General features: G+C 38.8%; 1 protein-coding gene across 1 annotated transcript; it reads right to left on the bottom strand.

Annotated features, from left to right (window-relative positions):
- Window positions 1-232: 232 nt before the first annotated feature.
- PSMD12 (proteasome 26S subunit, non-ATPase 12) lies at window positions 233-27,843 on the bottom strand. The gene is made up of 11 exons (XM_032617057.1): window positions 27,667-27,843; window positions 18,568-18,627; window positions 18,351-18,479; window positions 14,177-14,284; window positions 12,512-12,616; window positions 8,082-8,231; window positions 7,860-7,994; window positions 6,730-6,842; window positions 5,561-5,735; window positions 3,659-3,736; window positions 233-2,674 (listed from the first exon to the last, which is right to left on the bottom strand). The coding sequence occupies exons 1-11, from the start codon at window positions 27,772-27,774 to the stop codon at window positions 2,465-2,467; spliced, it is 1,371 nt and encodes a 456-aa protein (XP_032472948.1). The 5' UTR covers window positions 27,775-27,843; the 3' UTR covers window positions 233-2,464.
- Between the last annotated feature and the right edge of the window lie 27 nt (window positions 27,844-27,870).

Here is a 27,870-nt window from a genome sequence, read left to right as displayed (position 1 = left end):
GGGAGGATCCCACATGCCGCGGAGCGGCTGGGCCCGTGAGCCACGGCCGCTGAGCCTGTGCGTCTGGAGCCTGTGCTCTGCAACGGAAGAGGCCACAACAATGAGAGGCCCGCGTACCGAAAAAAAACAAAAAACAAAAAACCAGGATTAGAGAGGTAACATGACTTAGAAAGAAAAATGAAAAGTATCTGTGGCTTTTTGTTATAAACAGTAAAAGAACTGAAAAAAGTGATCTTTTAAAGTATGAGTTTATTCTCCAGGTTTTCTTAAATATCCACAAATTAGTGCTTTTATTGCAGCTATATCCAGAAGCTGGAAACAATTTAAAATATGTTCTTTTATCATACATTTAACACTTAAGAGATCGAATGGAACAGTATGAATTTTAGAGATGTTTTTCAATGATTCAACAAAAAGCATATGGAAATTGATAATTACAGAAATAATGATTGAACTCTAAAATAAAAACATAAATTATATAGAAATGAAAGGGTAAAAGGCGTTTCATTAAAAACAAACAAACAAAAAAAACAGTGGCTCATCACTTCTCCTGCTGGTTAGTAACCTAATGAAAACAATGAGTCAAGTATTCACTTCTCCATATTAAAACAAAGTGGTTCTAACCTTTTCATGCATGCCGGCTTTAGGTCAGAAATGCGAGCCAGGATTTTAGGTTCAGAACATCTCAAATATTTTACTGCCTTAAGCTAATGGATTCTTCTTTGTAACACAAGAAATTGGTAATAACTCTTAAGTTTGCTTGGACAGAAAAAACAATGGATGAGCAGTTAATCAAGTCAAGTGGGATTTGGTCACTGGGACACAGTTGCAAATGGCGCCAAATCAGAACACACAAAAAGCTTAGTTTGAGGGTGAGCATGTTAAAATAAAAAACAAAGAAGAGGAGCATTTGAGATCTTTACAGAAACATATTTGGCCAAACAGTCTAGGTTTGGCAAGTACAAGGGGAATGAGTCCCTAGAAAGATGAAGTTAATGAGAAGCTAGATTCAAATTAGTTCCAACTCAATTTACAAATTAACAATGCAAAATGATTTTATTTTCCATCCTTTTCATTCAATAGAAAATTAAAAACTATATTCTTACTGCTAATGTAAACTTCTGATGTTTCTTACCTTGCCATATTTTTTGTTAGTTTTTAAAGATAAGTGATAGCAGATATTGTTATTAATGTGACCAATACATTAAATTTCCAAAGAATAAAATTAGATTAATACTATGTTATTATTCACAATAGAGGTTCTACAACTGTTCCCAGCCCTGGGATCACGAAATAGGACGATTTAGTGATCATTAAATGGAAAATGAATTGTGAAAACTGTTATTTCCAGAATGCCTTTCCCTCTCTATTTGTATTTTTAAAAAAAGACCTTATACTTTCTTCATTTAAACATATTTTAAATAACCTAACATTGTTTCCTTTTTCCATTTTCTCTGAAATCAAATTTTAAAACTTCTAAAATTTGCTCATAAGTGAGTGATCTCAGATGTTTCTTTTAACAGTAAAACTACTTTAATTCTGTTTAAAAAAAAGTGTCAACACTATACCATTTGCCAAGAGGGTGGCCTGAAGTCTCTTTTTTTTGGTCATTTTTAACGCATTTTAGGTTGTTATCTAGCAGGCATATAATGGAATTAAAGTTCCTATAGGAGAGAATGAAGTGGGAGCATTAATGATGTAATTACACATGGAAGTTAAAGCCACAAAGGAGTTATAAAAATGACCTTGTGTATTAACCTCTGTCAACACAATTGGTTCAACACCTGGTCAAGTCAGGGAAAGGGGGTAACAATAAGCTACTGTGACTGAAACAAGCTTGACTCAAAAAAAAAAAAAAAAGTCTATAGCCTACCAGATAGCTCTGTACACACTCAATCTACAGACTTTCTACCACAATACTAAAATACAAATTCTTCACAAGTCACAACTTTATCCCAAATGTTCTTATAGGTTCTATGCTGCTTTTTAAATTCTACTAAATAATCAATAGCTTTACAACAAAATTAATTTTATTTAAAAAACACTTAAATCACTATCCCACAAAATGTTTAGAAACACAGGTAACCATGGAAGGTAAACGTGCATATACTGCTTTTATTATTATAGTTATGGTTGTTAGCTGAATGAAAACAAATAGTAGCTAAAAAGGTTTCAAATGATAGAATAACATATTTAGGTACGTTATGACAATTTTTTGAGTACTCAGACAATAGAAATGTATTATATATTTTTGCACCAACTGCACATGCAAAGTTAACAATGAAATCGAGGAACTGAAGATCAAAAGGGGCCTCAAACATGTTCACTAGCTTTTAAATTTTAGACAAAAGAGCTGAGAATAGAAAAAAAAAAAAACCCAACATATACACCATAAAAGTCTTTTTCTTTTTTAATGACTTCCAATTTTAACTCTTTTCTAAAAGCACTCAGGGCATGGAGACGCTTACTGTAGATTATGTATCATCTCCTCTTTGGCTATGAGGTGTGTGGTTTTGTTAACTAGAGACATCAATGAGTTCAGTTTCTGAGACCAGTCATTTAATAAATTATTTGGATCCTTGGGTCTCTGGAAGTTGATAATTCCTGCCAACCTGTCTACTTTAGCAAAGATGGTCTTGTTAACTACTAGATTCGAGAGAAAAGCCTCTGACTCCTGCAAGAGAGAGACAAACTGGATTAAGACAAGATAATTTAAATTATCAATAAACAAAATTTAAGGAAAGCATTCTCTACACTCTTCACTCAAGAATATGCTAAAATTCATTAATAGTTAGAAACTGCTGATTTCCTGCAATGATGTACTTATTTTACTAAGAGTCTAGGGAATGATTAGAATGAGTACACTCAAAGTCAGCATTCAGTTTGAACCTCCCGGCAAACTTAATGCTGTGGGTACTGCCCAAGAGCCTGTTGCCACCAGCAATTTGGTCTACCTTCTACGTTTCCCCCTAAAAGGCAGTATTATACAGTTAGTTTCCAGAAATGGTGGGATAGAATATATGCTCTGCCACTTGCCAACTCTGTAGCCAAAGAGAAGGCACGTTACTTCTAAGGACCCAGGCACCCTCGTCCAGAAACGAGAAGAGCTAATGAACTAACCGAGGATCAAGCCCTCTAACCCCAACATTCCACGATTCTTCCTTTTCAGCTAAACTGTCAGACTCCTTCTGGTGACAGAAATGGTTTTTCAGACCATTACTATACACTTTGCTTAACTCCTATCTCTTTGTTATTGTACATTTTACCAACATGAAAACCAGACCTGAAGATGATATTCCTCTAACATGTCCTGGGTCCTTTTCAGGTGAACTGCAATCAAGTCTCCCTCACATGTTTTATTTCTACAGTTCACTTTTGGGAACCTAGACATATTTATTATAGAAATATATACTTTATCTTCAAATTAATCACTGTAAAACTACCATATTTAAGTGAAGATTTTAACTAGTATAAATAATATTAATGTAGCTATAAACTTGTTATTTAGGCTACTCTTTGGTATTCAAGATAGCGTGGGGAAACTTTCTATCACCTAAACTTAAAATTAAGTAATAAAACAAAATTGATTTTCTTGCTCAATTTTTACAAGTCAATTGATTTTCAAAATGAACGGTTACAAACAACGTTTACTACTTACATCAACAGACAGATCCAGAAGTTGTGCCATCCTCTTCATCGTTATCCTCGTGTAATACTTGGCCATTATTCTAATATTCTGAGGAGAGAATATACGGCAGAGGACACAGCTGTCAGTAAGGCCAAAAGCCCATCCCATTTGTTTTCACATTCAAATAGGTTTAGCTAAAATGTCAAATACTCAGAGCTGTTATTTTGCTATAGTCCACCACTGGAATGAAGCTGGTTCTAAATGTCAATAACGAAACTAAATATTTAGATATTTTGGCTTCTGCAGTTATTTTTAGTTATTCTGAGTACACTCTACAACTCTTCTAAAATATATATAGTCAAAATATAGGCTTAACTAAATTAGTTGTTAAAAGTTGTAACTGTACTAAAATATGTTTGCTAAATGCAAGAATCTAAAGTTAAGTTTTTCTAATTATGACACAAATGTTTAAAAGCCTAAAATTTTTAAAAGATCAAAATCATCTCAAAACGCTACCTTATCATCATTATAACTATGTAAAGATAACTCAAAATTAAACTCTTAATTTTCACTGGAAGTGGTGCTAAAGTTAGAGAGACGCCCCTTTGTTATTCTTAATGTTAATGTTATTAACAAAGCAGCAGCACTCACAAGGAAAAAGGGGGATGGTGGGAAGAAAAATGAGCTCATCTCTGAAGAAGCTGCACCTCCTCCCATCTCTAATCAGGGCTGAGGGCAACACCAACCTCTCAGAAAGCATAAGAATCACTCAAGACTCCCTGCTTTTCCTACATCCTTTAAATTTAACCAATGACCAAATTCTATTACTTTTCTTCTTTAAAACAGTTAATTCCATTCCACCCACTCTTCCTCAATACCTTGGCTACTGCCTTAATTCAAGCCCATAAAGCCACTTAGCTAGTCTCATCTCCAGTCTTTTCTCTCTCCAAATCCACTCTTCACACTTCCTCCCAGAGGAATCTTTATAAAATACAAGCCTGGTCATTATCCTCTCAGCTTTGTTACGACCCAGCCCTTTTCCGTACCTCCAACTTCCTTTCTCACTGAGCCCTTTCCTTGGAGGTCCTCAGGTTCCCCTGCTGGTTTGCTGCCTCCATACCCCAGCGCAGACCATCCCATCTGCCTACCGACACTGCCCTCCCTTGTCTGCCTGCTGACTACATACTCTTCTCACAAATCTTACCTCCCACATCGATTCCTATGTATCCAGCCTGACCATTCTTCATGGTGGAACCAATCAACTCTCTCCTTGTGCTCCCCTCTAGTACATGTATACTTGTACCATAATACATAATTTATAAATGCATCTTCCACTGTGATTTATTTTTAAGCATTTTGAAGGTAGGGACCATGTCTTATTCTCCCATGTGTCCCAGCACTTTGTACAGCATGTGGCATATAGAAGCCTCACAATAAATGTTTGTTAATGAATGAATGTTGACATAATTCAATTTGTAGTGACACCAAGAAGATCAAAGGTCAAGTTTAAGACATGCTACCCATTTCCAAAACTACCCAGCAAGTACCAGAAAGAAAACACTCCCTCCACCCCCATCCATCCCTCACATTCTTAAGAAATTCCTTCTGATTTATATGCTATAAAACTTTGGATTCTTGAGAGGTCCTCTCAAAATACAGCATGCTAACACAGTTATCTTTTCTGAAAAGCTAAAAAGAGGTGGGGAAAAAAAGACAAGAGGGGTAAGATAAATTCTGATACGCTTTGGGAAATAAGACAAACATCTGAACAACAAATTTACATCACTACTACATTGGGCATAGAAAAAAAAATCCTAAAGTGAAGAATTAAAGACATAACATCCAAAAGAAACATTTGAGGAATAAAAGTTTATGCTCAAATTTGCCAAAGTTTACTTCTAAATTGTCATCTCCATCATGCCAGATCCTTACATGTTCAACAACTCTGTTTTTCAAGTCTTTCCACCTTTTTTCACCTTCCTCTGTATAACCAAAAACATCAGTTGCAGGACTCTCCAGAGAACCTTTTCTTAATTCCATTCCATAGTCTTCAACAAGTGTGGACCAACGCATCAACTCCATTGTGGTAAAAAGCTTTAAAAGATCCCTGTAAATTAAATAAAACTTAATATATTCCAAATCTGTAAAAATTAAGTTGCATCTAATAGCAAATTCTAAAATATCAACAAAGAGGATTTTTACAGTTTTGTTTGTAGAACAAGATACAAGTTAGTACTTATTTTACCAACTTTACTACCATTTTTTCCACAGTAATTGTGAAAAGCACATTCCCCTACTTATCATTTTGCGATCTCCTCTATTGTATTTGCCAATCTCTGGACTAATTGACTGTAAACTTACTAATGAAACAGATAAAAGAAAAATAGCTTAAAAAAAAGCACAATGGGCTTATGATAAAGCCTATGTCTGTTTTATTTATTTATTTATTTATGGCTGCATTGGGTCTTCGCTGCACGCGGGCTTTCTCTAGTTGTGGCGAGCGGGGGCTACTCTTTGTTGTGGTGCGCGGGCTTCTCATTGCGGTGGCTTCTTTTGTTGTGGAGCACAGGCTTTAGGCGCGTGGGCTTCAGTAGTTGTGACACGCGGGCTCAGGAGCTGTGGCTTGCGGGCTCTAGAGCGCAGGCTCAGTAGTTGTGGCGCATAGGCTTAGTTGCTCTGTGTCATGTGGGATCTTCCCAGACCAGGGCTCGAAACTGTGTCCCCTGCACTGGCAGACAGATTCTTAACAACTGTGCCACCAGCGAAGCCCATGTTGTATATAATGGATTTTCAGAGGCATCTACTTCTGAAAATCACAAAGCCCCAAACATTTACAAATGATAAAATTTATCAGATGATTAATTAAACAAAAGTGAGTTTGAAATAAGACTTCTACTTGATAAGTGGCTTAGAAGGGAGTGTTATAACCTCACTGCATTAATTTCAAATGTAGTCCTAAAAAAACACTTTATTTTCTCTAGTTTTATCCTCTAATACAATCTATCAGTAACCAATTAAGAAGTATACACTTAGGTTAACCAATTTTCTTTCAAAACGGTGCTTCTACTGAGACATACTATACTAATTATAAAAGTACTTACTTGTATTTAGGAATTTCTTCTAACTTCTTGTCACCACTTATTCGGTGAACCAAATCTGACTGTTCATTGTCAAAAGGAGCCAAGATAACATAAAGGACAACACTTTTCAGGGCCTAAAAAGGTTGTACAATGCAACAGTTTACATACAAGACTAGAAACAAAATGGAAACTTTGGCAGAAAGTGAAAATTCATGGAATAATTGTATATACTCATTTTTAATACTGTATTCAAAAGTCAGGGGAAAAACCTTATCAGATTGCTCTTCATAGTGCTTTTCTTTAATGTTGACTTTTCATAAAACTATTATAAAACAAATGCAATGAATCTTTGCTAATTTTTTTTCCTTTCCGGCTGTGCTGCACGGCTTGTGGAAATGTTAGTTCCCCGACCAGGGATCGAACCTGCACCCTTGGCAGTGAAAAAACAAAGTCCTAACCACTGGACCACCAGGGAATTCCCAAATCTTTGCTAATTTGAATTACTATCTGGGTTGGCTTTTTTTTTTTTAACTGAAGTATAGTTGATTTACTTAGTGTTAGCTTCAGGTGTACAGCAAAGTGACTCAGTTTTATATATATCTATATCTATCTATCTATCTATCTATATATATATATATATTTCTTTTTCAGATTCCTTTCCATTACAGGTTATTACAAGATATTGACTATAGTTCCCTGTGCTATAGGGTAAATCCTTGTTGTTTATTTTATATAATACATAGTGGTATGTATCTGTTAATCCCATACTCCTAATTTATTCCTCCCCCAAACTTTTTTTTTAAATAAATGTATAAAAAAAGGTTCTTATAACAAGTTAGCAGCAAAAATGTGGAATCCACATATAATCTATTCACAGACTTTGCAAAATAATTTTCCAAAGTAATGCTAGGTCTTTATCTGTGACCTTCGTTAGAAGGTAACCTGCTGTACATGTCTTAAATAGTAAGCCTGCATTTCTTCAAAGGCCATAAATAATTCATCTGAATCAGTAAGGATAAAGTGAACTATCAACAGACTGAACAGAAAGCAGTACCACACAACTGCGTGTAATTACTGAAGTTAAAATTATTTCAAAAAATGCAAATTCCTCCTAATAAGTATCAATGTCAAGTTTAACACTATATTCTTACCTGTTGCCACTTTTCACTTTCTGCCTGTATACAGGGAGTATCATAGATTGCTCTGTAGTGCTTACAAATAGACAAATAAGATCCTTCATGTTGATCCAGCTGAATCATTAAGTTATAGTATTTCAACTTTAATTTCTGAAAAAAGTTGACAAAATAAATTGGGGTTTACAGGGTTTCCCCTCAACATTTTCAAAGTAAATTTATAGTAAGAGATAGGCTTACCTCTGTATTTTCTTCCTGGAAAAATTTGGTGTTAATTTTCTTGCTGATGATTTGTGTACGAATGTAATCCTTCACAGCTAGGCAGAGCCGCATTTGCTCCAAAATAAACTCCACTCGCTCTTTCTTTTCCATTGACCCATACGTTTCCACCTAGCAGAGTAAGCCCCCAACCAAGATTATAATCTTTAGTAATATTTTTAAATTGCAACAAAATTAAATAGACATTAAAAATTCACACTTGATAAATAATATGAACCTTCACGCATGTTGATGGTGATATAAAAAGCTAGTTTCCTCCAGGAAATTACAATTAAAAAAAATTATTATACAGTAAAACGGATATTTTTCTTTTGGTGTAAAGTTCTATGAATTGTAACACATGCACAGATTTCTGCAACCACCATCACAATCAAGACACAGAACAGTTCCATCACCCACATAACTCCCTCACATGCCCCCTTTACAGTCACACTCATAACCCCTGAAAACCAATGATCTGTCCTCTAATACCACAGAACTGTGTTTTCTTTATTATTATTCATTCATTCATTCATTTTTGGCTGCATCGGGTCTTAGTTGCAGCACACTGGACCTTCCATTGCGGCACGCGGGCTTCTCTCTGGTTGTGACGCACAGGCTCCAGAGTGTGTGGGCTCTGTAGTTGCAGCACACAGGCTTAGTTGCCCCACAGCACGTGGGATCTTAGTTCCCCGACCAGGGGTCAAACCCACATCCCCTGCATTGGAAGGTGAATTCTTAACCACTGGACCATCGGGGAAGTCCCCCAGAATTGTCTTTTCAAGAATGTCGAATATAATATGCAACATTTTGAGACTGTGTTTACTCAGCATAATGCTTTGAATAAGATTCATTCAAGTTGTTGTATAAATCAAACAGTTCGTTCCTTTTTATGGCTAAGTAGTATTCCATGCATGGATGAACCCCAGTTTATCCATTCACCTGCTGAAGAACAACTGGGTTGATCCAATCTTTTGCCTATCACAAATAAAGCTACTCTGAACATTAGTGGACAAGTTCTGTGTGAACATAAATTTTCCTTTCTCTTGGGTACCCAGGGATGGGATTGCTGGGTTATACAGTAAGCGTATGTTTAACTTTATAAGAAACTGCCAACCTGTTTTCCAGAGTGGCTGCACCATTTTGCATACCGATCAGCAATCTATGAGAGTTCCAGCTGCTTTGCATCCCTGCCAGCTCTTGGTATTGTCAGTATTTTAAAAAAATTTTAGGTATTCTAATAGGCATGTAGTAGTATCTCATCATGGTTTCAATTTGCATTTTCCTAATGGCTGATAAGGAAATGACAATTCTAAAAATGAAAAAAGATATCAGTTGCAAGCTAACTATATAATAGTTGAAACCATTATACAAAAAAGAGGCACAGGTCTTTTTAAAATTCAGATGACAAGGCTGAAGTGACCCTTCATGGGCGCAGAATGTAGTTACAGTAGATACCCACAAATATAACAGAGAATCAATTATATCAAACACTATGAAAAAGTTTCTAATATAATATTTGGCACACATATATTATAAATGATTGATAACATCTAGAATGACACTTTTACAAAGTAGAATGAAGTAAGGCTATTATTACTACAATTTGGTCTGAAATGTTTTTATTTCACTGTCTTGTCCTTCGTTATTTTTTTAATAGTTATTCAACATACTGTGTGCCAGGCACTGTGCTAAGTACTCTATGTACACTAATTCTCCTTTGTAATTTCTTAAGGAAAATAAACACACACACAATGAACCATCAATGTTTCATTTTGACATGTTCACTCACTCTCCATGTGTCAATTACTTTGAAGCAAATCTCAGACAAGGTATTATAAATATTTCAATATGTATCTCTAAAAGATAAACTGAAAAAAATATCACACCTAAAAGTTCTTTATATCACGAAATATCTAGTCACTCCTCAATAGTCTCATTTAGTTTTTTAATCAACTCAGAATCCAAATAAGGCTCATACTCTGCAATTTGTAGCTATGTTTCTTATGTCTCTTTTTTCCTTGCCATTTATGCATTGAAGAAATCAAGTCAATCATCCTATAGTTTTCTAGAGTCTTAAGTTTGCAGACCGCGTCCCTGTGGTATCATTTAACAGCCTCCTCTGTCCCTGGTATACCTTAAAAACTGGTAGTTAAACCTAGAGGCGTTATATAACTGAGATTAATTTTTTGGCAAGAATACTTCACAGGGGATGTTCAATCATCAGGCATATAGTCCTCCTGGTTGGCAAACAGAGTTGGGAGGCAAAACTATGGAGCAAATAAAAAGATCAGTGGTTGCCAAGGGTTAGATAGGCAGAGCCCAAAGGGTTTTCACAAGCAGTGAAACCATTCTTTATGATACTACAATGCTGGAGACACGTCATTATATGTTTGTCAAAATCCATAGAGTGTACAACACCGCGAGTGAACCCTAATGTAAAACTCTGTACTTTGGGTGATAACGATGTGTCAATGCAGGCTCACTGACCGTAACTAACGCACGACGCTGGTTCGGGATGCTGATAGTAGGGGAGGTTGTGTGTGTTGTGGCAGCAGTGGGTAGTACTTCCCACTCAATTTGCTGTGAACCTAAAAATACTCTAAAAAAAAAGTCTTTTAATTGAAAAGAAAAAGAAAAAGGTGTGTGTTTAGCGGGGTGGGGAGCCTGAAGCCAAACATAACTAGTGGTAATCCAACAAGTTACTTAACTCCTTTAAGTCACAATTTCCTTGGCTGAAAAGTGGGGATAAAAATAGTGTTGCATGTGCACATTAAAGGAGATCAAGTATATAGAGAACATGTTTTAAAAAATGACAACAAACACAATGCATGCCATACAAGTTCCTTCTAGTATTATTTTTTTCCTTTCCTTTATCTAAAATGGATAAGGTACATGATTGAAAAGTTAAAATAATCGATTTAACTTAACGGGGAGCCTTTGATGAACTAAAATTATAAGCAAAAATTTGAGCATAGGGCTTTCCTGGTGGCGCAGTGGTTGAGAGTCCGCCTGCCGATGCAGGGGACACGGGTTCGTGCCCCGGTCTGGGAAGATCCCACATGCCGCGGAGCGGCTGGGCCCGTGAGCCATGGCCGCTGAGCCTGCGCGTCCGGAGCCTGTCCTCCGCAACGGGAGAGGCCACAACAGTGAGAGGCCCGCGTAACGCATTAAAAAAAAAAAAAAAAAAAAAAAAAGGAGATCAAGTATATAGAGAACATGTTTTAAAAAATGACAACAAACACAATGCATGCCATACAAGTTCCTTCTAGTATTATTTTTTTCCTTTCCTTTATCTAAAATGGATAAGGTACATGATTGAAAAGTTAAAATAATCGATTTAACTTAACGGGGAGCCTTTGATGAACTAAAATTATAAGCAAAAATTTGAGCATAGGGCTTTCCTGGTGGCGCAGTGGTTAAGAATCCATCTGCCAATGCAGGGGACACAGGTTCAAGTCCTGGTCCGGGAAGATCCCACATGACGTAGAGCAACTAAGCCCACGAGCCACAACTACTGAGCCTGCGCTCTAGAGCCCATGAGCCACAACTACTGAGCCCACGTGCCACAAATACTGAAGCCTGCGCACCTAGAGCCTGTGCTCTGCAACAAAAGAAGCCACCACAATGAGAAGCCAGCACACCACAACGAAGAGTAACCCTGGCTCGCCACAACTAGAGAAAGCCCGCGCAGCAATGAAGACCCAACGCAGCCAAAAATTATTTTAAATTTATTTAAAAAAAAATTTTGAGCATAGTTTACGTACATTTTTCTGATAGGAGAAATGGCTTTTCTCAGATTTCTTAGCACTCTGCTATCTCATTTTAAGGTCTCTCTTAAAAACTGTCCTGAAACACAGCAAACTATGAAGGAGTTTTTCTTTGTTAAACCAACATAGACTAGAAGTTGACCACCAATCAAATATTCATTAAGAATGAAGCCAACGATGAACAGTAAATTCCTAAGGCATAAGTAAATGAACGTGAATTACTGGTTTTAGTTAAATTCTAAAGAGAATTAAAATGTTCAAATAAGGGCACAAAGTTAAGACTAATTTGTTGATCCTACTTTTCTTCAAAACATTTTTAGCAGTTAAATTTGGTTGGGACCATAATTACACAACTTCCAGCTACTTAAACAACCTCACACTCTACAGTACTCACTCTTAATCCTGGTGGTTCAGAAGAAAGTGATAAGGTGCCAAAATAAGCAATTACGAGAAAATATTGCTGACTGTTTTTTTTCTTTGCTGCGCCACACGGCTTGTGGGATCTTAGTTCCCCAACCAGGGACTGAACCTGAGCCTTCAGCAGTGAAAGCACCAAGACCTAACCACTGGACTGCCAGGGAATTCCCAAAATACTGTTGACTGAATGTAAAATTTTACGTACTCTAAAATGCAGCACCTTACCTGTAACTCTTGTAAAATGGAAGCTGCCTCTTTGACGTCACCGTTTTGCTCTTTTATAGTTGCTAATGTTTTAGTCAGCCGAGCACGCTCAATTTCAACATAAATCTACAAACATGAGAGGTTTATATTATCTAAATTCCTACAGAAACGTGTTAAAATTGAAAAGGTAGAACTGGACTATTATTCAAACAAGGTATTTCTCTTGCAGCTGTCATGCACTTTATCCTCCACGTACAAACAGCACTGTGTGACATTTTACATTTCACAATCACATAATTTTAAAGAAAATATCTCTATAAAATGTTATCCATATTTTGCACTTTGCTTTGAGAACTTAAGTATGAAATCACTGTGCTTAACAACTAACAGGACCAAAAACTAAATAAATGGCACAGAAAGTGCCTTTAAAAGAACTGATTATTTGAAAAATAATAATAAACTTTGCAAAGAGCATATGCAGTCTATTATCTATAATTCAACCAATACTCTCATTCTGATTTCTCTTTAAATGCAAGGCTACTTTCTCTAAAAACATCTGATCTTGCTAAGTTAAAGTTACTAGCATTTTTGTAGCCATTTAATTTCCAACAAATTAAACATTAAAAATATAACTATAGCCTAACAAAGTCTAGGGAACTAATTTTCATGCTTGGGCTTGCTGACCCATTTAGCCTTTGCTCTGCAGCAACCCCTTTTCCCCACTCCAGTCCCAAATCCTTAATCTCCAATGATAACAAACTGCTTACACTTTCCTAAATGTACTAAGTGTTTCTCACTCTGATATCTCTGCATATAATTTCCCCTATGTCTTAAATGCCCTTCTCCCTATGCTCTGGCCCAGTAGAATTTCTATTCATTCTTAAAAAGCCAGCTGAGCCACCATAAACTCTCTGAGGCTTTCCTGGGGTCCTCAGCCAGTCAACCCCTACCTCTGTGCTGCAGGGAACAGCAAGCACATTGCTACTGTCATGACCAGCACAGTAACTATTTCCATGATTGATCTCTTTTGAGGTTAAAAATAGCGTCCTGCCCATTTTGGACCTTGCACAACACAGGTAGGTGCTCAATAAACGTTTAATGAACTAAACTATCAAAAGAGGCAGTAAGTTATATATAAACTAAGTTTTTGTCTTCAAACCACAAAAATCTACCTAGAAAGAAACGTATCTACCATAGCCACCATTTCATACTTGCTGTTTTTAGAGAAACACTAGATTGGGGGTGGGGATGGGGCACAGGCATCAAAAGAAATACAGATCGATTCTGGCAAGACAGTGAAAGTTTGAAAGCTAACCTCACACTGTAAACGCTCTAAGAAACCTTAGCTATCCCAAACATAGACTTCTTGAGCAGATCTAGGCCATGTGAAGAAATAACCTTACGTTTAATTATTACCAAATGTAAATTTGGAATCAGATCACTAATTTCTAGAAAAATCTGGATATACTAAGACTGTCACTATTTCAGTATATTCACTGGCATATGGGAAGACACTAGAAGGAGATATATTTACAAAGATATGGGTTAAATTAAGATGACGACATTCTGTGTATTCCATCTTATAAACACATACATATGTACTTATATAAAATGTTTAAACACATAAGTATCTCTGAACACAGGTAAGAAAGTACTTACTGTGAGTTCTGCTAATAGAAAACTTACCTTTCCTTCTGTAACCATTCGTAGAGTATCAATTAATCGAAGTTTGATTGGAAGATCTGTGATTTCCTCAACATAAGTACAGCACTGTTGAACCATTTTTGCAACAGCCTAAAATAATAAAAACCATTCATAAGTTAAATTCATTCCTCATACAGGAAAAGGAAGTATTTTATTGATGGAAGTGCTGTGGTCAGATCTGGTCTTCCCAAGCAACTCTAGATACTGAATTGCTGATTAAAAAAAAAATAAGAAATCAACCCCCCCCAGCCCCACCTCTGCAACCCTTAGCTAAGAAGTACTGAATACTCAGTGACAAAGCAGTAAAGGTTAGGAAAACCTCAGGTGTAAAGACCTTACCCCTCTCCACTACAACTGGTGGGTGAGCTGATTACACAACAGGAAAGGTGGAAGAGGCATGTCTGGCAATGTCCGTTAGAAGGCTGGCTGGCTAGCTTTTTTACAGTCAAGAAGAAAAGTATGGAAGAAGTGGCAACAGATTAAGGGCAGGGAAAGGTGGGGGGAGCGAAAAGCAGAGTTTAACAGTGGCTGTGACAGCAGTGAAACCATAAAAAAGAGTCGGTGGCAGAAGCAGAAGGTAAGACAGTTCCACCATCTGGGCGGGGAGCAGGAGCCACAGCCAGCCACGCCCACCTCAATAAAATTCGACACTGAAAAGCTCAGCAACTCTTGCCCACAGTTCCCTGACAGGTAGTACAAGCAGGCTGTACTACATTTCTTCCAGTGCTAACAGTCTATGATCTAGGTCAGGGGTCAGCTGACCTTTTCTGTATGTGTTTATAAATATTTACACAGTAAGTATTTTAGAGTTTGTGAGCCATAGGATCCTCTGTGGTGACTATTCATTTTTATTTTTTATTTTATAAATAAATGTATTTATTTATTTTTGTCTGCTTTGGGTCTTCGTTGCTGCACGCAGGCTTTCTCTAATTGCTGCGAGCGGGGGCTACTCTTAGCTGTGGTGCGCGGGCTTCTCATTGCGGTGCACGGGCTTCTAATTGTGGTGGCTTCTCTTGTTGCAAAGCATGGGCTCTAGGTGCGCGGGCTTCCCTACTTGTGGCTCATGGGCTCTAGAGCGCAGGCTCAGTAGTTGTGGCGCATGGGCTTAGTTGCTCCGTGGCATGTGGGATCTTCCTGGACCAGGGCTTGAATCCATGTCCCCTGCATTGGCAGGTGGATTCTTAACCACTGCGCCACCAGGGAAGACCTGTGGCAACTATCCAGCTCTGCCTTTGTAACTCCACAGATATGCCATACATGACAAATGGGTGTGGCTCTGTCCCCCCAAAATTTTATTTACAAAGGTGGCAGGTAGGATTTGGTCATTGGCCCATAGTTTGCCAACCCCTAATCTAGATTCTAAACAGCGTATCATAATCATTGATAATAATAATTAGGACTCTGTCATCAGGAAAATGTTAAATTACATTAAGCATATTTTAAGATAGCAGAAAAGTAAACAGAATATCTTGCTGTCAATTATATCTCAGTAAAGCTTTAAAAATAAATCCCATGGTATATCTTGCAAAGATTTCCTTGAAAAACATTTAATGTTCACATAGCTCAGATCAGACTTAATTATCTGAAAATTAGCTGTTTAGAGACTCCCAGGAGTTCCAGAGGCGAAGGTTTTATTGTAAAATATAACTTTCAGTAAGTGCAAAGCTCTGGAACACCTAGTCTCTCACAAAACAGATGATCCCTCTAAAACTAATTACAATAATGATTTCTAGAAAGGCATACAACTTGATCATTCTAAAAGCTGTGCAAAAAATACATTAACAGAAACCAGATGGGGAAAAGAAAAGGAAACAAATCAATATTCTAATGATAAGTGAACATCCTGCTGCTCCCTGAAAATAACTGTAAGGAAGTCATTAGGGGAGTTACAGCTGGCATGATGCTGACCCTCTGCGCTCAACGATAGTGAGTTAGAAAACATTAATCTTAAGCAACCTAGAAAAGGTTATTTTAAGAAGATTACTACTTTCTAACCCTGATAAAGCAAAAATGAAAAGTTTGAGGTAAAACGTAGTTATGAGAAAAGGAAAGAGATATTTGGAGTCCCTAAGTACTTTCCAGCTGTGAAGACATAACATGTTAAGGCACAAAGAGCAGCTCTGGTTCCAGTTCTGGGGATGTCACTAGCCAGCTGTAACACTTACTCCAACTCTTTCCCCAAGAAGCCTTCCCTAATAAACTTAATTAAAACCTTTCTCTTCCTCTTTTCATACATCTTAGCATTTTTACTATTCTAATGTCACTTACTATATGTTACCATGTATGCAAGTAATTTTTAAAAAATTTAAAAATCAATCTTGGGACATGTTAAAGATTGCTATGATTACTTGCGATTTATGTTCTGTACTAAGCTATAGGTTACTTACACATTTCTTCACATTCCAAGAGCCTTACATACAAAATTCAGTTTCTCTATCAGAAAAGTAACAGAGTAAACAGTCCCTCTACTAGTTCTAAAATGTTATGACTTTATGAAATTAAATCTGTATTTTAGGATATGTGCTTTGAACTTTATATTAATACTATATAAAACACATATTTTTGTTTATTTTAACCCAGGTTGCCCCAAGACTTCTAATTAAGTAGCCCTTTCAAAATTGTCCCATAGAGAGCAAGTTTCTTAGAAAATCAGAGGAGGATGGTTTATCCATGTTAGTCTCTCAAACCACAGAAATAAGCAGCAAAAATCATATTTAGATGTTAAAAAAAATTATATTTAAATGAATTTCACATTCACATGTCCTAGAGAGCCTCAATTAAATCTATGTTAATTCTTTTTTTTTTTTTTTTTTTTTTTTTGCGGCACGCAGGCCTCTCACTGTTGTGGCCTCTCCCGCTGCGGAGTACAGGCTTCGGACACGCAGGCTCAGCCGCTCCGCGGCATGAGGGATCTTCCCGGACCGGGGCACGAACCCGTGTCCCCTGCATCGGCAGGCGGACTTCCAACCACTGCGCCACCAGGGAAGCCCTATGTTAATTCTTAACAGTGAATTTAATATGCATGTAAACTTATCTAAGAAAAAGGAAAAAAACCAACCACAGTAACTTTGCTTTTTGCAAAAAATAATTTAACCCACTCTAATATCAAGCTCACTCTCACAGCAGACTAATTAATAAAATAAGGGCTTTGGACAAGAACCCTGTACTTCTATTTTTTTGTTCTACTACTACCTTGTTTTACAATGTCATTACCTTTAACATTTGAAAGCAAAAAATAAAAACCCATAAGCTACTCGGAACAGCATTTTAAATATAAAATATAAATGTAAAAAGTGGAGTCTACTTCTACAGAGGATCATTTAAATATATCGCAAGCAGAACAGGAAAGCAGTAAAGAAAATCCAGCTTCACAAAAACACCAAAAGAGAACATATATAATCTTTAAACAAAATGAGTAGTCTGAAATTTTTAACAAAATGATGTCTGAAAATGGCCTAAAAAATAAGTTAAATAGGGGCTTCCCTGGTGGCTCTGTGGTCGAGAATCTGCCTGTCAATGCAGGGGACATGGGTTCGATCCCTGGTCCGGGAAGATCCCACATGCCGTGGAGCAACTAAGCCCGTGCACCACAACTACTGAGCCCACGTGCCACTACTACTGAAGCCCGTGCGCCTAGAGCCCATGCTCCGCAACAAGAGAAGTCACCGCACTAGAAAGCCCACGGGCAGCAACGAAGACCCAAGGCAGCAATCAATCAATCAATAAGAGAGAGAAGCCCCCGTTCACCACAACTATAGAAAGCCCGCGCGCAGCAACTAAAACCCAACGCAGCCAAAAAAAAAAAAAGTTAAATATTAAGTGCTTAATAAAGGCATGATAAAGTAAGTTACGGATTATCGACTTGACAGATTATAACACAACCATTTAAAATAATAAATATGAAGGAGCGACATGGAAATAGAAGCTGCATCAACACTCTCAGAATAATTTTGTAAAAGTATGCAAATATATAAAGATTAGAAGACAAAAATAAAAGCAGTTGTCACGAGAATATGGATAGAATTTTTAAAAACTCTCTAAATGTTGTGATGTTGATTTAACAGTAGATTTAAAACAGATTCATAGAAAGGTTTTTTTTTCTGAAAGTCCTTATTTAAATTTGAATGTATTTGTTTTTGATCAATCATGAACTCACTTGTTTTAACTGACTCCTTCTTTTTGACAAAAGCATAATATTTTCATTAAGTAAATCCCATTCTTTAGCCTCATAGCACATCTTCACTACTGCAACTAAGATACGGGATGTAGACACCATATCAGAAGCCTGTAAGGATGAAAATATATTGAAAGTTAATGGAAACAGTATCAAATGAAATTAATGGCAATTGAGGTTTTCATTATAATCTACTCACAGTTCGGGTCTGTTTTTCCAAAGAGAGAAGGGTTTCAATGACTTCTTGAAGTCTTCCTTCCTAAAACAAAAGGTAAATGAACAATGAAAACACCAACAACACAAAACCAAATAACTTAGTCTAACATGAGATGCTTCTGACACAGAAAGACAAAATCAATAGCCTATTTTAGAGGAAAGAGACTACTGTTGTCTTTTTCTCCTTTTCATGATACTGCCTGCTTCTCCAGAGGATTCCAGAAGTCAGTGGTTCCCAACTTGGGGCCCACAAGCTACTTTTTTTTTTAAATAGATCTTTATTGGAGTATAATTGCTTCACAATGCTGTGTTAGTTTCTGTTGTACAACAAAGTGAATCAGCCATATGCGTACATGTATCCCCATATCCCCTCCCTCCCACCCTCCCTATCCCACCCCTCTACGTCATCGCAAGGCACTGAGCTGATCTCCCTGTGCTATGTTGCTGCTTCCCATTAGCTATTTTACATTCAGTAGTGTATATATGTCGATGCCCTAACCCACTACTAGGCATATACCCTGAGAAAACCATAATTCAAAAAGAGACATGTACCCACAATGTTCACTGCAGCACTATTTACAATAGCCAGGACATGGAACCAACCTAAGTATCCATCAACAGATGAATGGATAAAGAAGATGTGGCACATATATACAATGGAATACTACTCAGCCATAAAAGGAAATGAAATTGAGTTATTTGTAGTGAGGTGTATGAACCTAGAGTCTGTCATACAGAGTGAAGTAAGTCAGAAAGAGAAAAACAAATACCACAAGCTATTTTTTTTTTTTTTTTTGCGGTACACGGGCCTCTCACTGTTGTGGCCTGTCCCGGTGCGGAGCTCCAGACACGCAGGCTCAGTGGTCACGGCTCACAGGCCCAGCCGCTCTGCAGCATGTGGGATCTTCCCGGACCAGGGCACGAACCCGTGTCCCCTGCATTGGCAGGCGGACTCTCAACCACTGCTCCACCAGGGAAGCCCCACAAGCTATTTTTAACATTTCAAAATGCCTAGGAGAAACTGACTCTAGAACAACAATGATTTAACACTCAAGAAAAACATCAAGTCTTTGTTTTGGATTCTAATTCATCACCTCAGTGTGGTAACACCTGTTTATCTTGTTCTGAAGAGACTCTTAACTGGCTGTCACCCGTGTCTTTGAAGAATAAAAATGGGAGAATAATGATTTCTTTATAAATTCACCAAAAGTATTTTAAAGCATGAAGTTCTGAGGAGAAATAAAAAGGATAGTTGGTGGTAAAAAGATAGGAAACCCTGGTTTAATTTTTCAATGACTTTAGAAATAAATAATAATTGTGCTTAAAGAAAACAAAGCCTACCTGAGATTACCCACGCATGCTAAACCAAGTCATCAATTGACAATAATCTCCATCTCATACGTAAAAACAAAACATTCTCCCTGGGGCATACATTAAGAAATAACAAAATTCAAATAATATAAATCTAGATGATAATACACCAGGACTAAAATAAGCCATATTAGGAACCACACATTTTGATAAAAACAAAACCAACCCACAGCACAAAGATTGCATTAATTTAAGATATTGATATTACTAACACTGAATGAATTGGAAGTGATGAGGAGGGTTTCATTTATAAATTGCTTTTCTAACCCTAAAGGAAATTTATTTTTATTTTAATGACATTCATAGATGGTACATGAGTACTACTCTTTTATTGATGAGAGAAACTAAACAGCTTTTGAATTAAGGGCACAATGTTTAGACTTTTCAAAATACTGTTCCCATATTTTCCAAGATAACTTTTAAGCTATGAATTTTCTAGGCAGCACAGAAAATGTACTGTATAGGCATTGTTTCAATTTATTTTAATTAAATCTAAAACATACAATTACTAACATTTTAACAATGTTTCCCATGCAAAGGGGAGCACCAGTTCTGAAAGCTGTATAGGTTTACGTGTACAATAAATGTTGGCTAAATGTCCATCAGAGCAGAAGAACAAAGAACAAATCTATAAATTCTCCAAAGTTAAAGGTTAATAAATCATAAAAATCAAAGAATCGAAACCTGTGTTGTTCAAAGATCAACTGTAATTTCCATAGGGAAATGGTTACTACTTGGCAACAAAATATAGTGCAAAAATTGCTAAGATGCAAAATACTGTTTACTGATGGTCCCCTCTTGTCACTTTTGTAATTACTATTAGTCACATGATTGTGATCAACAGCATGTAGTTTACTGTATGGTATTTTAATTCAGAAATATGTATTTTAAAGAACTGCACCCTACAATGAAGGAATCACACACCACTCTAGAGCTGGGGTCTACCAGTATCAACAAAACATTAAACGTTACTGTCACCTTCTCAGAAAGGCGTTCTTGGATAATGCTCTCTAAAGTCAGTAGTCACTCAGCACCTCCTTTAACACTCCAGCCCACTGACTTTCTGCTTTGCAATGACCCTGTGGACAAAAAATGTCACCTGCCATTTCAGTAAACAAAGGATGTTGCAGCCGTAAAACAGGATACTGGTCCTAGATAGTTACGATGCATATCAAAGAAATGATTTCAGTAAGCCCAGGCTCTTGCATCTTCCCCTACAGAGAAAAACACTAAAATCATTAACTTGAGATGTCTGTTTTTGTGATTAGCAGTAATCTTTTGATGTTCAACTACATGTTTGTTTTTTTTCAGCCAAAACTCCTATGTATTCTGGCTCCTCCATCACCTCTTTGGAACAGTCCCTCAGAGCTATCTGAGTGGCTGCCTTTTTGGGCTACAGTTCTCAGTAATGCCCCAAATAAGACATAATTCTCCACTTTTACGTTGTGTATTTTTTTTCAGTTGACAACCCCAAACTCTTTTCCATTTTAATGTTCACTGTCTTTCTAATCTCGCTAGAATGTACTCTCTAAGAGCAGGGGCCATGTCTATACTGTTCACCACTGTAGCTCAGTGCTCTGCACCTACCCAAGCATATAATGGTGCTTTTGTAGATATTCTGGAGCATCCCTTTATACCTTGTACCACAGTTATTAATGTGCATGTCTTGCCTCCTAAGTGGTCTATAAGTTCTTTAGGGCTGGACATTGTTTGATTGTTTCCCTTACACCAACCTGCACACAGTATGTGTTCAATGGATTGACATTGACCTGAACTATTCACTTGATCTTGGCTTACAATTCCTGATTCTTACTGTTACAGTAAGTAGGATGTGACAAATTATATGGGTGACAATTCAGTGCTATCTGAGAAACGTTACCATCAATTTCATTAAATACAACTCCCAATTCTCTAATCATCCCACTTTTCCACCCAATCTTCCATGTTCAAGCTTATGGCTAAACATCTTCCTCGTTCCTTTCCTATCTATTCACATATCTTCCTTGAAATTCTACCTCCTCAATGCTGCCTTTCAACTCAGAGGAACAAAGTGGTCAGAGCTATCAAAACCAAGTTGTTAGAACATGTGACTTTTGTGATTCCTTTTTCTCATTAAAATAATCCTTGTCGGGGATTCCCTGGTGGCGCAGTGGTTGAGAGTCCACCTGCCAATGAAGGGGACACAGGTTCGTGCCCTGGTCTGGGAGGATCCCACATGCCGCAGAGCGGCTGGGCCCATGAGCCATGGCTGCTGAGCCTGCGTGTCTGGAGCCTGTGCTCCGCGACGGGAGGGGCCACAACAGTGAGAGGCCTGCGTACCGGGGCGGGGGGCGGATATCCTTGTCAATGAGGTAAATGACTAAGAAGTTTATTCAACATCAATACATGTTGGGTATCTGTATATTCTGTATGTTTGTGTCCTTTAACTCCTAAATGATCCAATCTTTTAATGATTTCTTAAACAACCTCAACAAGTAAGAAAAGGCCCATAAAAAGTTAACCACAAACAGTTGAAATGTAATGCCAATCCAATACTTTTAAATGACCCATTTCTTGAAGGGGTCTTTTGTCCAAGCTACTAACGATCAGTAAACTGTTTTACATTTCACTTCCTCTTTATTTTTAGTGTTAACCATGAGAAGAGGTTGCAGGTGACCAAATGAAATGAAAAGACATTAAGAGGAGGGAGAGCGACTTCCCTGATGGCGCAGTGGTTAAAAATCCTCCTGCCAATGCAGGGAACATGGGTTCGAGCCCTGGTCCAGGAAGATCCCACATGCCATGGGGCAATTAAGCCCGTGTGCCACAACTACTGAAGCCCGCGCGCCTAGAGCCCGTGTTCTGCAACAAGAGAAGCCACCACAATGAGAAGGCCGCACACCGCAACAAAGAGTAGCCCCCGCTCGCCACAACTAGAGAGAGCCCGCATGCAGCAATGAAGACCCAACGCAGCCAAAGATAAATAAATGAAATAAATTAAAAAAAGAAGGGAGAAACGAAGGATATATTTGATTTAAGAATGCAAGTAGGGCTTCCCTGGTGGCGTAGTAGTTGAGAGTCCACCTGCCGATTTAGGGGACACGAGTTCGTGCCCCGGTCCGGGAAGATCCCACATGCTGCGGAGCGGCTGGGCCTGTGAGCCATGGCCACTGAGCCTGCGCATCCGGAGCCTGTGCTCCACAACGGGAGAGGCCACAATAGTGAGAGGCCCGTGTACCGCAAAAAAAAAAAAAAAAAAAAAAAAGAATGCAAGTAGTCCCTAAATAACCATATGCCAAATATACACGGTAATCCAAAAGCAGGCAGTGGGGGTAGGGGTTGGAGGGGAACCTTCTGTGCATTAGAACTGTTAAATACTACATCTTTACAGTTCAGAAAAGGCCCTCATTAGATTAATTTTTAACTCCCTAATGCCAGGGTGAAATAACAACTATTATCTAGAACTAGTATCACTTTTATTATCTCACCAATCTGATACAGGGTCCTCAAATAGCAATCACAGAGGCAGTAGAATATAATGGTTAAAAACAGGCTCTGCAAAAAAAAAAAAAAAAAAAAACAAAACAGGCAGCCAGAATGCTTGAGTCTAAATTCCAGATCTACCACTGTGTTACTTTAAGAAAGACACTTACCCTCTCTGACCCTCAATTTTCTCTTCAGTGATATGAGCATAATAATATCTATAGTTCCTGCTTCATAAAGCTGGTGTTAGGATTAAGGCAATGATGGCTAACATTATTAGTCACTGTTGTTATTTGCTAGGTGAGTGTTAGGACACAGAAACAGAATTGTACTAGGTCAGGGACTTCCCTGGTGGTCCAGTGGGTAGGGCTCTGCGTTCCCAATGCGGGAGGCCCAGGTTTGATCCCTGGTAGGGGAACTAGATCCCGATTGCATGCCACAACTAAGAAGTTCACGTGCTGCAATGAAAAGATCCCGCATGCCGCAACTAAGACCAGGAGCAGCATGCACGCATGCATAAATAAATAAAGAAATAGATAGATAGATAGATACATGGATAGATAGAACTGTACTAGGTCACAATTGTAGGAGATTCAAATGGCCTAGATTTGGCAAGTATACCACCTGGGTTTAGACTTCGGTCTGACTTTTGAAGGCTTCTGCTATATGTGGTATTCTCACCTGATACATTCTTATTAATTCTCTATACACATAATTTTTATCTTCGAATGTCTTTCACATTAAAAATAAAAAATGTCTTAAGGAAAGTAAGCACAGAAGTGATAGTCTCTTAAAGAAGCCATGGGATGTAGCAAAAAGAACACTATACCTATTGCCAGGAGACCTCAGCTTGATCTGATTCTTCTACAGATCTTGGATAACTACTGAAGCTGCCTGAACCTTGGTTTTCTCACAAGCAAAGTGAAGGTAACAAAACTTCCTTCAGTTTTATTGATGGGCTCAAAATAAAAAACAAAAGAATGTATGCTAAAGTGTTCCATGCATTCCAATGTAGAAATGCAATGCTTTAAGTATTTTTTTTATGATTGGCAGAATGGCTATAAAATAATATAAAATGAGGGATAGAAAGCAAAACAGGGAAACATACCCTAAAAAACCCTAAGACAGATATCTAATCCAAAAGTCGAAAACTGTGGGTCTGTATTAAAAAAACCTTCTACTGGGCTTCCCTGGTGGCGCAGTGGTTGGGAGTCCGCCTGCTGATGCAGGGGACACGGGTTTGTGCCCTGGTCCGGGAAGATCCCACATGCCGTGGAGTGGCTGGGCCCGTGAGCCATGGCCGCTGAGCCTGTGCGTCCGGAGCCTGTGCTCCGCAGTGGGAGAGGCCACAGCAGTGAGAGGCCCGCGTACCACAAAAAAAAATAAAAAACAAAAACCTTCTACCTTCCCATGCCCCAGCCCTCTTCCCCCTGCCCCGCCTTCCCACAAAGACAATCCATATCTACACCTTGTTTTGTTCGACAGGCACAGTGGCTTAAGAGAAAAATCAGGGCTTCCCTGGTGGCGCAGTGGTTAAGAATCCGCCTGCCAACGCAGGGGACACGGGTTCGAGCCCTGGTCCAGGAAGATCCCACATGCCGTGAAGCAACTAAGCCCGTGCGCCACAACTACTGAGCCTGTGCTCTAGGGCCCGCAAGCCACAACTACTGAAGTCCGCGCACCTAGAGCCCGTGCTCCGCAACAAGAGAAGCCACGGCAATGAGAAGCCTGCGCACCGCAAGGAAGAGTAGCCCCCGCTCGCCACAACTAGAGAAAAGCCCATGTGCAGCAACGAAGACCCAACACAGCCAAAAATAAATAAATAAAATCAATAAATTTAAAAAAAGAAAAATCAAATGGCTTTAATTTTACATAGTTTAACAGGCCCCAACATTCCCTGCTTCAAACATTTCCATCACCCACTTGACACCCAAAAAATCATTTGGCATTTGAGTTTGCAAATCTTCTCAACTGTCTTGAACATAACAGTGATGTTCTAAATAAATGCCATACATTGACTGCTAGAACAATTGTAGCAGCGAAGTATTTTTTTCTTACTGGCCTATAAGCTATTTGAAAGCAAGAGCTTTGTCCACTAATCTTTATACCCCCATAAAGTCTAGCACTGACTGGGTCTTACACACGGTAGGCTATCAGAAGAAATTGGTGAGGGGAAGATTTTTTTTCACCCTAGTCTCAGTTTTTGGAACAACTGTACTCCTTTAAAGCAATTAGTTTCTTCCTTATGGCAACTATCAATCTATTAATTCCAAAGAGGTGGTTTGGGGCTGACTTTGACCTGTACATATGTTTTGTCTGATCTACATGGTATTGGCTCAAACAGTGCTTTAAAACAGATTAGTGTCCAGTTTCTAAATATAAAGGCAATTCATATAAAAATCCATATTCCTGGTCTCTCCCTCAAATTAGAGGAGTTCGTAAAGCGTGGCCTTCATTCGCAATTGGCAAAGATTAACCTGAGGTGCAGGGTTCCTACTCTCTTTCCTTGAGCAGGTGCTCAGAAGTTCAGGTTTCATTACACTTTGCTCACTGGGCAGGACACTCGGTGAGAGCAGAAGCTCTAGAATCAGTATGCCTGGGTTTGCATCCTGGCTCCGCCACTTTACGAGCTGTATGACTTTGGAGCATGTGACTCAACTTCTGTTAGACTGTTTTCCTATCATAAAATAAGAATGATAATAATACCTACCTCACAGGGCGAAGGTGAGGATCAAATGAGTTAATACATGAGTGCCTGGCACTGCAGAAAGCACTCAATAAATGTCAGAGATTGTTTATCTGCCCTGCGCTGGAGGTGTTTTGAGTTTTCCAACCTCTATGTAACTGGTGATGTTTCTTTTATGTAACTGGTGATGTTTCTTTATAGTAGCAGCTAGAAAGCTCAGAGATGAATTGATGGCTACCCTCCACTTAGGGTACTGAACCTAAGAAATACAAGTGTATCAACTTCATCATCTTTCCCTAACCTTGTCTTTTGTAAAGCCCCACTAAATTCTTTTTTGGAAAAAAAGGTAAGCATTGAAAGGGTTCCTTGAGAATTAAATGTGAAGTATTACTTGACACTCCTTCTGCCCCTGAATTTAGTATGTTTTAATGTACTTAGGTAGCAAGCTCCCTAAGAGACAAAAACGACCCTATTAGTGAATGCATCCCAGATGAATAGCAATACATGTTTGTGGCTGGACTGATCAAGGAATTTAAAGAGGCCTGAGCACAACCCTTAACAACGTTCCCCGATGAAGGTGATGCAACAACTATCCAAATCCTAGTCAGGCACCTAGGTTTAAATCCCTGGTTCTACCTATTGCTAATGTTAGGATGGACAGACAACTCTAAGCCTTGGTTCCTTTACATGTAAAATGATCCACAAAGTTGCCTGACACACAGCATCCCATATTGCACGATAAATGTTCAGATCAAGTAAAATTTCTATTTCATGGGAGATATGCAGCTGGGCTAAACTACTGTTAACGACCTCCATTAATTATGTTACTTTGTACTTCTGTGCCTGTTTGCCTTTACTCGTGCAGTTCCCGCTTCCAGGGATGACTCCTCCCCAACCCAATCTTATTCTGCAAGGCCTGATACAAACGTCAGCTTCTCTGTAAAACCCTCCCTTAACCGACCAGTAAAAACGAACGGCTTCCTTCTGTGTTCCAGTAAGACTTTCATACTTGTATGGCACTCACTACCACGCGTAACTTGTGTAATTTGTTGTGTACACGGACTCCTTAGGGCCAGGGGTCCTGTGTTAATCACCTTCATCCCTATCCCTTTCCTGTCCCTTCTCCTGGCCAAAGGCCAAGCACATCGCCACGATGCGTACGCAACTTAACCAGAGAAACTGATTCGACAAGAGCAAGAGAACTAAACTCTCTGATCTAGCGTGAATGCTGAAGCGGCCTTAATCCCTGAGAAACTACTCAAGTAAACGTGAAACTGCATCCAAGAAAAGGTAAAAAGTACTAATGGAGCCCCATTCCTAAGGGAATGAAGTGACCATCTGTCCTGGGGAGGTTCTGGGAAGCTGTATGCACTAGCGTACTCCGGCTGCGGGGTCTCCCTGGTCAGGCCGACCTGGGATCTCCTACTTCTGCAGGCCTAGCTCGGGCCGGGCAGGCAACAGCGGGATGCGCGCTCCAGCCCGCAGGCTCCCTGAGGCCTAAGCAAGCTCGGCGCCGTGACTCAGCCCCTGGCTCCCGCCAACACCCAGCCGGCCTCCCCTCACCTTGGCCAGCTTCTCGCACTCTGGCAATCGCTGATCCACCGTGGCGCTGTAGTCCACCTCCATCTTGACGATGCGCCCATCTGCCCGCTCCAAGTCGCCGTCCGCCATGGTCCCTACCTGAGCGTCCGTTGATGTCCCCCTAATTCGGCACCACTAGTCTCCCACACCGGAAGCTGCCGGCGCACCCCCTCAGGCAGTGCGTCG

This window comes from Phocoena sinus, chromosome 20, assembly GCF_008692025.1.
Source record: "Phocoena sinus isolate mPhoSin1 chromosome 20, mPhoSin1.pri, whole genome shotgun sequence".
Classification (NCBI taxonomy): Eukaryota; Metazoa; Chordata; class Mammalia; order Artiodactyla; family Phocoenidae; genus Phocoena; species Phocoena sinus.
The sequence above is the reverse complement of the archived record's forward strand: the minus strand, read 5'-3'. Positions and strand labels throughout refer to the sequence as shown.